The sequence below is a fragment of the Mixophyes fleayi genome, chromosome 10 (genome assembly GCF_038048845.1).
Source record: "Mixophyes fleayi isolate aMixFle1 chromosome 10, aMixFle1.hap1, whole genome shotgun sequence".
In the NCBI taxonomy this organism is placed as follows: domain Eukaryota; kingdom Metazoa; phylum Chordata; class Amphibia; order Anura; family Limnodynastidae; genus Mixophyes; species Mixophyes fleayi.
In genome coordinates this window covers 92,564,071-92,578,351 of record NC_134411.1, presented here as the reverse complement: position 1 = coordinate 92,578,351, position 14,281 = coordinate 92,564,071, and the positions used below count along the sequence as shown (strand labels likewise).

The window sequence follows — 14,281 nt, the reverse complement described above, 5'->3', positions numbered from 1 at the left end:
ATTGAATAAAAATATGTCTGCTATTATGGTCAGTCTCCAGCTATAAAAGCCAGGCTGTAAAATAATTAATTGGTTTACATGCAAACAGAGATAAAGCTCAAAATGATGGTTTGAGAGAACGAATGTGGAGCACATTTCAAAATGATAATGTCGCTGGAACGGGGGAAGCCATCTGCATGCTGATGGGAGCGATCACAGGACAGGATAATGCTCTCTGATCAGAGGGGCACATTTATCATTTAACGTTGAAATAGAGAAATGGTTATCAATCCTTATCGGACGGATAAGTATTGATTCATTTCTCAAATTTATCAAAACCGGAGTACAGAAACAGCAGTCCCGATAATCTGCTGTTTCTGTGAAAAAAAAAATCATACTTACCTGCCTCTTCGGAAGCGCTGTCTTCGGGTCTTCTCCTTACTCTTCAATTGCGCATGTCCAGTTCCAAGAACTGGACATGCGCACACAGATCCCCTCTCTGTCTCTGCAACGATAGTTGCAGAGAGAGAGCTGTGAGTGACAGGGAGGGATCATGTGATCCCTCCACACATGCGCTGTCCAGCTCTGCTCTCCGGAGCAGAGCTGACAGCATTAGATTTCCTCATGTACGCCAGCTGCAGCTGGCGTACATTAACATGACAAGTTCCCGAAAAAAATGTTTTTTCGGGACTTGTTAGATTGCGGCCAGGAGCAGTCACCATTCTGTTGAATGGTGACTGCTCCCAAAAATGAAGAGGAGTGCAAAGCAGCAGATATCCATGATATCTGCTGCGATGCCCCCTTAATAAATTTGCGGAGGACACTATGGGACCTTAATTATCCGTTAAAAGCACTATCGTGCTTTATTAAATATGCCCCAGAAGGAGAAAAGTTACAGCAACGGAAATAAATGTTTCTTAGAAATGCGGGTGATCTGGTGGATAGTCCGGCGGCCCAGTTCAGATTCATGGACGCGGTCTGCAGACACTTATCTACCCACTCAAATAATATTAATACAAACCTATCAGCTTAAATTCCTGCACCATGTGCAATGTGGGTCATTTACAAAGTGCCGAAGTAGAAAAGGCCGACATCAAATAAGGAGTGCTAAGGATACGATAACACAAATGGTACCATTACTTTCCTGTGGTCACTGGGGGAAGGTAAGCGCTGTTAGAATTTAGTTTTTATTCCGGAAAGTCCGGCAGGATAAACCCTAATCTAGGAGGCTTTCAAGAGAGTAGAAAACTATGTTTATAAATTACCTTCATATTATACGGTCATTCTGAAGAAGTCTGTTCCTTGTCAAATTGGGCTACATTTCCCCCATGGATTGGATTTTTGACAACTTATATGTGATAATATCATTGTCTCATATACACAAACAATGTCTCTCAACTTTCAGAGATATGGTTGCGAAAATAAGAATGGACACAGGTGCCAAATGCAGGCTTTGTAACGGGGGTTTTCCACACCACGCCACGCCACCAGTGGGCGTGACCAGCATGCATGGGGGCGTGGCTATAATTTTAGACAGTGCTTGGCTGCTCTCCAACTCTTCTTATCCCCATAATATACATGGGCAATGCTGCGTGCACTACTGTTAGGTGCACGCAGCTCTCCCTTTTCAAGCAGAGCCGTGTGAAGCAGGGGCAGGGTCCAGCCATCTCAATTATACAGTGCCCCAGGCTTGGAGGGGGGTTTCCAGGCACTAGGAACCCCCCTCCCCTCAGTTTGCCTATGGGACATGGAGATTTCCTGCATGAACATCATTAAATGTTCTCGGTAAGAGGTCATTATCATCTTCAAATATCCTTATGTATACTATCTACAGTAAGCACAAGTTGTCATGGCTAAATTACTATAGTTAGAAAGATGAGAAGTTAGGGAAATTGGCCTGATTCATTACGGAAAGTAAGGCAAAAAAATTAGCAAGTTTTCTCCTGGACAAAACCATGTTACAATGCAAGGTGTGCAAATTAGTTTATTATTTTGCACATAAGTTAAACACTGTCTGTTTTTTCATGTAGCACACAAATACTTGATAGTGTATCTGTACACTGAAATTTAAAGTTGATCTAGGACATGCCCTACCCAAATATAAATCTGCCATCATATTTTAAATTTACCTCCCCCTCCAATGAAACATGGTTTTGCCAAGGTGCAAAGTTACTCATTTTTTTTAATTTACTTTCCTTAATGAATCAGGGCCACAATCTCAGAGTTCTGCTTTTGCTTAGACATTCTGCGCTGCATTTGTAAATGCAAGCGTAGAGGAATTTACAGTCTATAACAGGCATTGCAATAGAGCTTTGTTGATGATGGTAATTTATTATATTGCGTGGTGTGGTTGGGGAACTATGGGAAATTCCAAGGCCAAATGGGAAGTGAGTTAAATAGTTTATAAAAACAGTTGAAGAACATTTTGGCTCGTCTCTACAGATGACTTTCCCGCGACATCAACTGACCCGCAGACGTTTTACAAAAACAGACCTATTATTATTATTATTAATTTTTATTTATAAGACGCCACAAGGCGTCCACAGCGCCGTACAGAGACAAACAAATTACAATACAATGGGAGACATCACAGTACAGTAAACAGTAAGCACAGCAACTCAGTAAGCTCAATGCACAGCTAGAGAGGGTGGGGAAGGGGGAGGGAGGATCCGCAAACGACGGGTTCCAAGAAGGAGAGCGCGGAAGACAGGGAGACCCCCAGGGGGGAGGAGGGAGCGAGAGTGGATGTGGGGTGGAGGACCCTCGAGGAGGAGGGCTAAGTAGCTGGAGAGCAGAGTTAGAAGTGGTGGAAACAGGAGGAGAGATGGCCCTGCTCAAAGGAGCGTACAATCTAAGGGGAGGGGTGGACAGACAGAGAGACGCAGGGGAGAGAAGGAGAGTAGGGGGATGGAGGCAGAAGATAAGGTAGGAAGTTAAGTGGGAGACAGAAAGGCTTTAAGAAAAAGGTGGGTTTTTAGGGCCCGTTTGAAACTGGACAGATTAGGGGAAGTTCTGATGGAGGGAGGGAGCTTGTTCCAGTGGAGAGGGCAGCGCGGGCGAAGTTTTAGGATACACGCGTGGGAGGAGGTTATAAGGGGGAAAGAGAGGCGACGGTCAGAGGCAGAACAGAGAGGGCGGGATGGAGCATGAATAGAGAGGAGGGTGGAGATGTAAGGCGCAGTGGAGTTGGCGAGGGCCTTGTAGGTGAGTGTGAGGAGCTTAAAGAGGATTCTGAAGGGGAATGGGAGCCAGTGAAGGGCTAGGTAGAGGGGGGAGACTGAAGAGGAGCGGCGAGAAAGGAAAATAAGCCTAGCGGCAGCGTTAAGAACAGATCGAAGGGGATCCAGATGAGAGTGGGGGAGGCCAGTGAGGAGGAGGTTGCAGTAGTCCAGGCGGGAGATGATCAGAGAGTGGATAATGCATTTGGTGGCATCTTGGGAGAGGAAGGGCCGGATGCGAGCGATGTTACGCAGCTGGAAGAGGCAGGATTTAGCAAGAGAGAGGATGTGGGGGCCAAAGGAGAGAGAGGAGTCGAGGATGACACCAAGGCAGCGAAGTTGGGGGACAGAAGATAGAGGTGTTGTCGACAGTGATGGAGAGGTCAGAAGGGGATGAGGTATGAGAGGGAGGAAAAACTATGAGCTCAGTTTTGGCAAGGTTAAGTTTGAGGAATCAAGAGGACATCCAGGAGGAGATGGCAGAGAGGCAGGCGGACACCCTAGAGAGTAGGGAGGGAGAGAGATCAGGAGAGGAGAGGTATAGTTGAGTGTCCTCAGCGTAAAGGTGGTAGCTGAAGCCGAAGGAGCTGATGAGTTCAAACAGGGAGGAGGTGTATAGAGAGAAGAGTAAGGGTCCCAGAACAGAGCCCTGAGGGACCCCGACTGGAAGGGTGGATGGGGGGGGGGGGAGAGAGACCCAGAGGTGGTGACAGAGAAGGATCGGTGAGTAAGGTAAGAGGTGAACCAGGACAGGACTGGGCCGGAGAGGCCGAAAGACTGGAGGGTGTAAAGGAGCAGGGGGTGGTCAACGGTGTCAAAGGCTGCAGAGAGGTCAAGGAGAATGAGAAGGGAGAAGTGGGCCCTGGCTTTAGCAGAGAGGAGGTCATTAGCAGAGAGTAGGTCATAGACCTACAACTAATTTTTAACATGCAGTCATATAACAAGGGGTACAGACAGGGATGTAAGAATTATCACTTAACATTTAGATTGAAATGATAATAAAAATAAATAAAAACTAGAGAAACCCGTCAGTAATCGCCTTAAATGAAACTGAGATGTAATGACTAAATTACTTTATCAGAATTCTACACATTTTTTTATACACTACATTACACGTAGAGATTTTAACAACGGAGTATAATGAATAAATAACTATATTATCAAGCACTATATTAAAGAAACTAAAGAATTTCTTTACACATTACATTATATGTATAATTTCTTCCATCGAAATTACATTGCTGGGCATGGCCCCTGCAAGACACGCTGATATATGCGACTGCAAATAATGGTCACAGTTTTCAGACCACTCAGCAGGTCACATGTTCCAAGTCACCCAGCAGGTGCACAGGAAGAGTTCACTAACTGTCCCAGTTTCCAGAGGAACTAGTGGGTGCACAGGTGTATTGTCAACTGTTTTTCAGAGGACAATAGTAACCGATTGTAACGACAATCCTTTTCTGTAAATCTACAGACCAAGATCTTTAATTTAATATATGATGTGCCCTGCTCAGACAAAGGCATCATAGAAATAAGTCACTCAGAAAAGTCATACTTATGCTATTAATATATAGATTACAGATATAATAATACGAATATGCTCTGAAACTGGTCCAGGGCATATGTCAAGCCCTAAAAAGTTTGCATCCAAACCCTATCCCTCATCTCTTGGAAACACTGATTTTCAGTCGACTCGAGGGCTTTGAAACACCTGGCGCCCTTTGTCAAAAGAGTTCTATATATTAAAATAGGACAATAAAAGCAGAGGCAAAATAAATTAGTCAATGTGCCCCTTCAAGTGTTTGCAATCACTGTAAATATGAGGATTTCACATACGAAATGTGAGATCGCTCACTGTAAAGATTAATATCTTTTCATTAAAAATAGGAGAGCGCTCTGCGGGTTTAACATTTGCATATAGATAGTGTAGAGTAATAAGTGTATTGACTGCTTAAAGATGCTTATTACAACACAAAAAAAAGAAAGAACCGAGTTTTTATTTTGTCCATCTGTCAGGGCGGACAACAAAAAACAAAAAAAAACAATCGAGCAGTTTGTATTTCATCTTGGCGTCTGCTGGGATGGGAAGATTTATCTACAAAGAACAATACTGTTCTGAAGCTGTAAGTGAATTTTAGCTGCAAGTCCTTCTGGGAAAGCCCTAAAGATGTGTGTGCGTTGGTACAATGATAGTCTGGTGTTTAACATGCAAAACTTACTGCTAGGGTCTAATTAGTAGGGACAACAGGTCGTCCTCTTCAGGACAACTTGTGATCAGAGTTTCTCTCATTTGCATAAATGCTAATTTACTTTTATTAGATGCTTATCGGCATTTGGTAGAGGCTATAAGCCAGATATGTATTGTTCCACGAATATGCATTGCAAATTACATTGTACATGGTAAAATAATTACAATCCTGCTATACAGTGCTACTAACGCAGCCAAATAGATGGCATTGCTGTTGCAATGGGTTTGTGTCATCTCCTGTGTAATGTAGGTGCATAAATATATAGCTGGCTGATAGTGACACAAGAGTTTGCTGTGACGGATCCTAGAGGGTATACACACAGCTATCTTCGTCCAAACTAAAACTGTAAGGGAAAATTAAGGATTGTGTTTCCTTCAACTGCTCTTCACAACAACAGAGCACAGGATAGTTTGGCTACAGCATCAAATGCATTTCTGTTTGCTCTCCAAGGAAATAAATGGAAGTCAAGCAGAAGAAAATTGCAGGAGTAGAAGAAGAAGAAACATAAAAAGATCATTCATGACCAGATTGCTTTATTTCCTGTAATTGTTAATGTGCCAATGTGATATACTTATACCCTATATAGCCTATATCACACACCTCACACCTATGATTAGTTGGTAGTTCCAAGCTGGCAATGGCTGGAAGGTGTAAGCAAAATATTACATATCAAAAGCACTGGAAACAATGTGATTCACTTAATAAAATAGTGTTATATACATTATAATGCTGTAACCCGTAGCAACTAATCAGGTGTTAGCTGTCATTTTCTAAACTGCACTGAAAATGACAGCTAGAAACTAATTGGTGGCAGAGATGTGTCTATAAAGAGGGAAGGTGAGGCAGCTGTCTCAGGCAGGAAGCTGGGTGGGGGGGGGGGCAGCAAAATGAAGCAAATTAATTTTAACAAAATTTCTTGATGCATATATAGATGAGTGGTGCTTGGAGGGTTGCAAGCGGGACAATCGAAGGAAGTGGGCGTGTCTGCATCACGGGGGCATTTAATTGCCACGTGCACCACATGAATGACTTTACCTCCAAACATTCTGGCCCGAGCAGGATAAAGCTGTCCCGAGCGGGACAGAGTCCACAAATAGGGACTGTCTCACCTAAATCAGCACAGTTGGGAGGTATAGGTCATCTATGAGCAGTACCATGCATGTGACTAGGGCTATGTCATTTATGCTACAGTCAATGTGAACCAATACAACGGGCCGCCATCCTGGACTCCCCCTCCCCATTTGTCTGAAGGACAGTAGACATTCTTGATTGGTTCTCTGGTCCTAGCCCGGGTACAGAACGCCACAAAAGAGACCACCCATTATTTTAATTCTCCAGACCTCCAGTATTCGGCTCCGGATACTTAAAAAAAAAATAAAACAGGGAATGATCCCAGGAAAACTGGGGACTCCTCCTTCGACTTGGGAAACAGGGCTAGATAACAAAAATTAAAGAAGAGAAAATTGCCTGAAGGTTCCCCTTTACCCTCCAATGCAGGCGATAGTGCCCATCTTATTCTATTTTGTCATAATCTGTGCGTCCAGCACAGAACACATTGTACACATTAAAATGCCATGCTACACATTTTTATCTCAATTTAATTACTATTATTATTCCTTTTTCTCCAAGTGGACAATGAAGCACATATTAAAGTTACTTCTAGCTGATCTATTTGTAAGCTGAGCAAGTTTGTTTGAAAAAAAATCCCCCTAACTTCTTTATTCCAATAGAAGGTGGCGGGTACTAGACTAATGGAAATTCTTACCTTTGTAGCAGCGTTAAAAGAAACAGTTATATGTCAATTTATACTTTAAATGTATGTTACCTGCACACAGTTGAAATTTTTGGCTGCATGATCTATTAATCCATATATTTGTGGTAGACAAATATAGGCTTTAATAGATCACGCAGCCAAAAATCGTATTCCAACTGTAATGCCATCTACCTACAGACAATGGGAACACCTTCCTTGTTTTCCCAGAAAGAAAAGCCATGTAGTCTCTTGTCTAGTTGAATGGAATAACACATTTGCACTTACATCCTTATTTGCAGTTGGTGTTAGATGTAGACTCTCAAATTAATCTTAAAGTAAATCTTAATTAACGCAATTACACCAAATACAGCTCAATGCCTTTTGCTTCTCTCATCTGTAATGGTAATTCAGCACAATAGGTCTTGTGAGCTCCGCAGCCCGGATGTGAGAAGACGCTGAATATATATTACTCACTTCACGGTCTAGAAGAGCCGGCGATACCACGGTGACGATATCGCCCTTTTCCGGGTCGATGTAGAACATGTTGGGCGACGGCTTGTCGGGTGTCTGTTTGAGAATATTGTAGCGCAGGACGGCGTTATCGGTGGTGGGGTCATCGGCATCAAACGCCAGCATGTTCATTACAAAGGTTCCTGCAAAAGAACAACAACAACAAAAAGGTTATATAGTTGTCATTGATTAATAAAAACTAATAATAAACCCTACCATGCAATACATTATATGAAAATTCAAAGTTGAATTTAGATTGGCTGATATCTACAGCAACCAAGTTGTCAACTGTCTGTAAAAAAAGTTATTGCTGGTGATTACATGATCATCAACGCCAATAACCCTGCTGGAATTAAGTTGTGTCACTTCCAGGCTTTGCAGAATCTCAGGTTAACAGAAAAATATGTATATATATTTTTTATTATTACTTTATTTTTTTTCCCCCTCGCATTAGTGGAACTGAAAGCCAGCGCACGTTTGCGCACAATTGGAGAGACTGGCCCAGTGAAATGGTAAGTTAACTCTCACCGCCGCCGGCTAATATCACCACTGAATATAAATCAGACACATAGCCATGATAAGGGTACAGCTATCAAAATAGCCCCATAACTCCAAATACTATTCACCCACCACAGTCTATGTCTGGCTTGGTAAATCAAATCGTTGCCTGTCAGGAAGTTTTTATAAAATTGTCAACAAAGACTATTTTTCAGGGGTTGGCAAAATATTTATTAAATATAAAAAATAAGCATATCAAACAATTTACATTAGTTATGTGAAGCTATATTACAAATTCTGAAAATAAAATATATATAATACGATATATAAAATAAAGTACTACATTTTATATTCACAGTTTATAGATATCACAGACTTTTCAGCACAATTGGCAACACTGTATATAATGATTACAGTTGAATAGCCCTGGTACATTTCTATTTAAAAGCATAAGAACAATGTGCGATCTTGGAACTGACTAAGCCTCTTTTATTCACACTAATGAAAGTATAAAAAGATTTCTAATCTGGAAAATATTCATTATAGGAAGTCACCGGGCGCTGCTGGGTCATGTATTGCAGTCTAGAAAGTAGAAATTATTGTTATTTTACATGAGAAAGCTGCATAGCTTGAAATGTCTACTATTGTCCCACTTTTATGTCTCTGTTCCATTATTACCCTTCTGTCAATACTCTTTCCTGTTTCCTCTATGTATTTCTGTCAGACTGCATTTTTTCTGGGTTTGAATAACTTTATATATATGTTCACCTCATGTGCATTATCCCATTACAGTTATTCCGCCAATAGCATACCTCCCAAAATTTGGGAACCTGGCATCAGGAGAGAGGGCGTGGCCATGTCACAAAGGGCGAGTGGACACACCTGCCCCGTACTCTCCTCCCCTCCCAACACCTACAATCACGGCACCTGTTCCCCGCTGCTAAAAATTACCTCCTAAATTTCCCACCTACGGGACAAAACTGCCCCGATCGGGACGGCGGGACAGAGCCCTCAAATTGGGACTGTCCTTCGTAAATCTAAATGGCTGCGCGGTATGAAATAAGAGAGAAGATTGCATTAGAAAACACAATCAATCACTAATTCTTACATGGGGCTCAGTCGAACAATGCAATGATATATGATACACGTCACACAAAGTAATTTTGCAGTATTGTTGCGCAACACAAAAGCTCCCTACTGCGTCAGATTGAATCGGCCCCTTAGTGGCTCAGTATTTCTTTCTTTGGTTCCTCTTACGTCTTTCTCTATTCCGACCAGACAGAATGACCCTTCTTATCATCGTGCCCATCATGAAAATAGTTTTTAATGGCTCCTTTCCCTGGGCGCACACAGGTCATACACAAGATCTTTGGTTAGTTATAGGAGTAATGGCGATTCATTTCATCCCATCATGTTTTATTTTTACTGCTTTGCCTTTCTCATCTATTCAGTTTTAAAAAGCAATAAATATACATTGTAAAAAGACGGATTTCAATTCAAAGTAATATCATATTCTAGTCCTAGCATATTAAGTTAATGTATATTTTGTGTATGTAACTCCGAATCAGTCATTTCATGGGAGAAATGTAGACTGTAACAGCATTAAGGAGGTGATAAAATAAGGAATGATATTTCTAATTAATTGCATATTTCGCTCATTTCGGTTCAGTGAACCGTGCAGTAGTACGATTTTCAGCGACAATAGCATCTAAAAGTATTATAGCATATGCTGCATCCAAAAGAGTATTTCATACAGCACAGCAACCGTCATTTAAAATATAGAAAAGTAAGATGTGTTGGCTTTCGACCATTAATGAGCACACTTCTATATATAGCACACGTGACAGCAGATCATCACATTCTATAATTGTTTCTGGAACTAGGTGACTGCAGGTTGTCTACACAAATTTATACCCGGGAATATGATGTTCTTTCAAGTATCTGCAGTGGTATAAAAGCCTTACAAGCAAATCTATTTATATCAGACTTGTTACTCTAGAACCTAATTACCTCTTGTTTACACATGTACAGCTTCACAATGTCTATGGGTCATACTTAGGCTGGGTACACACTACAAGGCTATCAGCCGATTATCAGGCCACTCAGACAATAAACAACCGTTCGGCCCAATATCATATTAGTGTGTACCCTACAACAACGAACGATAATCGTTTCAAAGCACAATGCATTGTTGAATGAGATTTTTAAGCTGAACTAAAAAGCTCATTCAACTATGTCGTTCCAATTCTGCAGTGTGTATGCACTCACGACATTGTCCATAGATCTCTATGGAGGGTGCAGAGTCACAATCTTGTCAGCTGATGGTTATGACAAATTAGGAGCACAGACCTGATGGTAGTGTGTACACATGAATCAGCAAGCTGATCAGGGCTTTTTTTTTTTCAGTCGCTGATAAAACTGCTAAAAGTATGGCATTGTTAGAATTTTCTTGTAGTGTCGCTGGGTACCAGCCTTACCAATAGTACTTATTTTTCTGAGACTTAAGTTTTTCTGTGACCAAAAGGGCGTGGTCTGTCAGAAAAGGGGGTGGAGTCTTGCACAACAAAGGGAGTGGATCTGAAGATAGGTGGTACAGCCTACTTGTTACCTGTCCCGGAATGCTGGTAAGTATGGATCCGGATGTTTAGCAAGAAGACCGAATGACTACGGGATTGAAAGCAAAGGGTTACAACCGGGAGGGGAGGTCCACAAGTAGGCAATGCCCTTCACTTACAACTTAATTGTGAAATTTAAATGTAAAGACTGTTGCCATATTTTCTCCACTAGTTGCTGTTGTGTCAGTTATTGAATGGTTGATTATTTGTTGATTGTGGTAGTGTCCCTGTATTAGATGTGTTATTCGCAATTACGAAAGCCCACCCATCGGAAAACCTCCGACACCCTCCCTTGTTGGGCAAGTTTACGGATCTTGGGTGAAGCCTTGGTAGGTCCCATAGTAAAGGGAATTCCCAAGCTTGCGGTGAAGAGGGGTCTGAGGACCCAGGCCCCCTAAGGGATGCTTTGGTCTTGGGGGTTGGTGATAGATGGGACTTTCTTCTTTTGGGTAGGGCCTGAAGTTGTTGCACCCTTTTGCACTTTTTGTTTTTTGCACTTGGGGCACGAAAGCACCGATTCCGGGCTTCCAAAAATCAAAGAAAGCAATTATCTATTATGAATGCATTTCATAGGAGCAACCTGTGATAGTTAGGTGTACAAGAGAATGCACAATTACACGCATTGCCCAGTATTGTAATATACAGTATATCTTATATTAAGTGTTAAGGTAAATGAATTCATTAAATGCTTGTATATGATAAAGCGGAAATATCAGAGTATTTTCAAACAATGACTTTAAAAAACAATGACAGAACATTACCTACAGACATAGATAGCTTGAATGCCAGCAAGAATACTACAATGTAATAATATGTTTAAAGCCAGAAGCGGTTCCAGATATAGTATTTTTATTCAAATAAAACTGTACATAGTCCCTTTTTTTACTTCTGGAAAATGTTAATATTATTTCTGATTATCTCACACACATTAGATATAAATTGTCCTTTACAGGGATTTCCTTTTGACACACATAACCAGAAAAGTTTAAGATATCACCAATTAGTCCCCTTGGCAATGGCTTGTCCAATCTACAATATCTGTCTTAAAGGACCACTAAATCCCAAAATTGAAATATTAAGATGTGAATCATAAAACTGTATTGTTCAGCATTGGCCTGACATTGCACTACAGTTCTATTAAAGTATTGAGTATCAGTCAATTCACTCTGTGCATTTCCACAAAACATGTCTGTCAAGTTGTCAGTCACTCAGTGTCTGCTGTGTTACAGAAGCTCCTCCCTCCTAACATGGCAATCTGGTGCAGAGAAGTGAGAGAGAGCATAGTGGGCATATTTAGTTATGTATAACAGGGGAGTTATTTCCTCTATACTATTCAGTTCATTAACACATCAGTTTTTATATATTCAGCGTATGCTTACACTAAATAAACACTGCAAATACAGAAATATTAATGTCAAATAGTGGCTTTATTTGCTTTGTAATCAACAATTATTACAGAACATGGGTAGGCAGCTGTGGATCTGCAAATCTCAACATGCGCTAACCTTGATATTGAATATATCCCTGCAAAATTGTTTTACTGACATGTCTCTTAGCGGATATCCACAACCCTAAAAGTATTTAAGAACGAATCTGACAGCTCGTCAAATTCAGCCTGACGGAAGCGACGGCTGGCGTTGGTACTCCGCGCTCCTTCCTGCTGTATAATAAACCTTTATGAAGATCATTTGATCGTGAAGAGGCATCTTAATTATAAGTTTTATTTTCAAAAAGATTACAGGACAACTGTGCAGCGTGTGCAGTGTACACAGACACAGCGCGTTTATTTAACAAGCCTGATTAATATGCAGACGTACATTTGCACAAAGCCTCACATTAGCCCCATGTAGGGTTCTGAATAAGGCTCCTGTTGTTCGCTGGTTTGACTCATTCTGCGTTTCATTATAAATGGATGGAACCGCTGTGCTCTTGACCTCTTTGATCCAGCGATAATTACTCCAGCACTCTGGTGTCACTGGCACAGAGAATGTATGTACAGATTACCAGATGAAACCATAAACACTTTAATGGCGATGCAATCAAACAGCTGCCCACACTGACACTGTCTATTACCCCCATCCAAAACATCCCCTGCACTCACTGATACGGTTATTTAACGGCAACAGTCTCTGGTGGGCTGCATAAAGTAGGGGAGTCAGCCTATAAAATAGGGACATAGAGTCCTCCTAAATGCCAAATGACAAACAACATCGCCAAGCATAACGTGACCACTTGTCGAGGCACTTATTCAGCTTTACTAATTAAAATACCATCAATAAAGCTAATCTTATGGCACACACACACAATTAAGTAGATATATGCAAATTAACCCAATAAAGACTAAGAATTGCATTCAACATAGATAACAAGGTACTGTGCAGGTTTCAATAGATACATAATAAAAAGAAACTTAGGGGCATTTATCAAACCTTCTAAAAAGGAAAAGTGTTGCCCATAGCAACCAATCAGATTCTAGCTAACATTTTCTAGAATGCTGGTGCCCGTGAAGAGGGCGAAGATGTCTGGCGTGGCTGCGCCCCAGGAGGGGCTGAAGATGTTCCTGTTTCCTGTGCCCAGCAAGAGGGTGAAGAAAGAAGAAAGAACTTACTTACCCGTCCAGCGCTCCTGCGGCGGTGAGTATACGTTCTTCTTTGCAGGTCCTGTCGGCGGAGGAAGGATGAGCCAATCAGGGCTCATCTTTCCCCGCTGGCCAATCAGCGTCCGGATACGCGAGCCAATCACGGCTCGCGCCTGGCCGTTTGAAAGATTGGCGCCACGGCGAGCCAATCGGTGCCATTTTGGCAGAAGTCCGTCGCCGGAGGAAGGGACCAGACGTGCGGAGCGGCGGAAGAAGACTGCAATCAAGCCGCCGGAGCAGAGATCGTCGGCGGGGAGCCCTTGTAAGGGCTGAGAGCGCCCCCGCCTCCAGAGCAGCAAGAAGACCTGCGCCAAACGGGTGAAGAGGTGCAGCCGGCAGGACCCGGAAAAGAAGAGGAAGACGGTGTGGCAAACCGAGATTCCTGCGCGGAGCAGGTAAGTAGCCTCAGCGTTAATTCGGGCACTAGGCCCGTGGCCACGGTCGGGCACAATGCCCGTGGGGACGTGTATTAGGGGCACAAGGCCCAGGAGTTGGGTATTAGGCCACTGAGTAAATAGCCCATATAGTTGTTAAAGGGCACAAGGCCCTGTTAGTTAGATAGATAAGAGGGCTCAGAGCCCCAGGTGTAAAAGGGCACAAGGCCCTTAGTTAGGTAGTGGCCTAGAGGCCATAGGAGAGGCCACAGGGCCTGGTTAGGGGGCTGAAAGCCCATAGACTGAAGGGCACAAGGCCCTTAGTTAGATAGAGAGGCCTCAAGGCCTAAGTAGGCAGGGGCTAGTGCCCCTAGGTAGCAGGGCACAAGGCCCTAGTTAGTGGGCTCAGAGCCCTGAGCTAGAGAGGGGGCTGAGGCCCATCCCCAG

The 14,281-nt window shown here is 42.4% G+C and overlaps 1 protein-coding gene across 3 annotated transcripts in view; it reads right to left on the bottom strand.

Moving 5' to 3' along the window:
* CDH13 (cadherin 13) overlaps nucleotides 1-14,281 on the bottom strand; it is a 651,169-nt gene that overhangs the window by 134,134 nt on the left and 502,754 nt on the right. For all 3 annotated transcript variants that reach the window (XM_075189159.1, XM_075189158.1, XM_075189161.1), the window contains one exon: nucleotides 7,674-7,852. In XM_075189159.1, coding sequence (XP_075045260.1) covers nucleotides 7,674-7,852 — 179 coding nt within the window. The remainder of the gene's footprint in view (nucleotides 1-7,673; nucleotides 7,853-14,281) is intronic.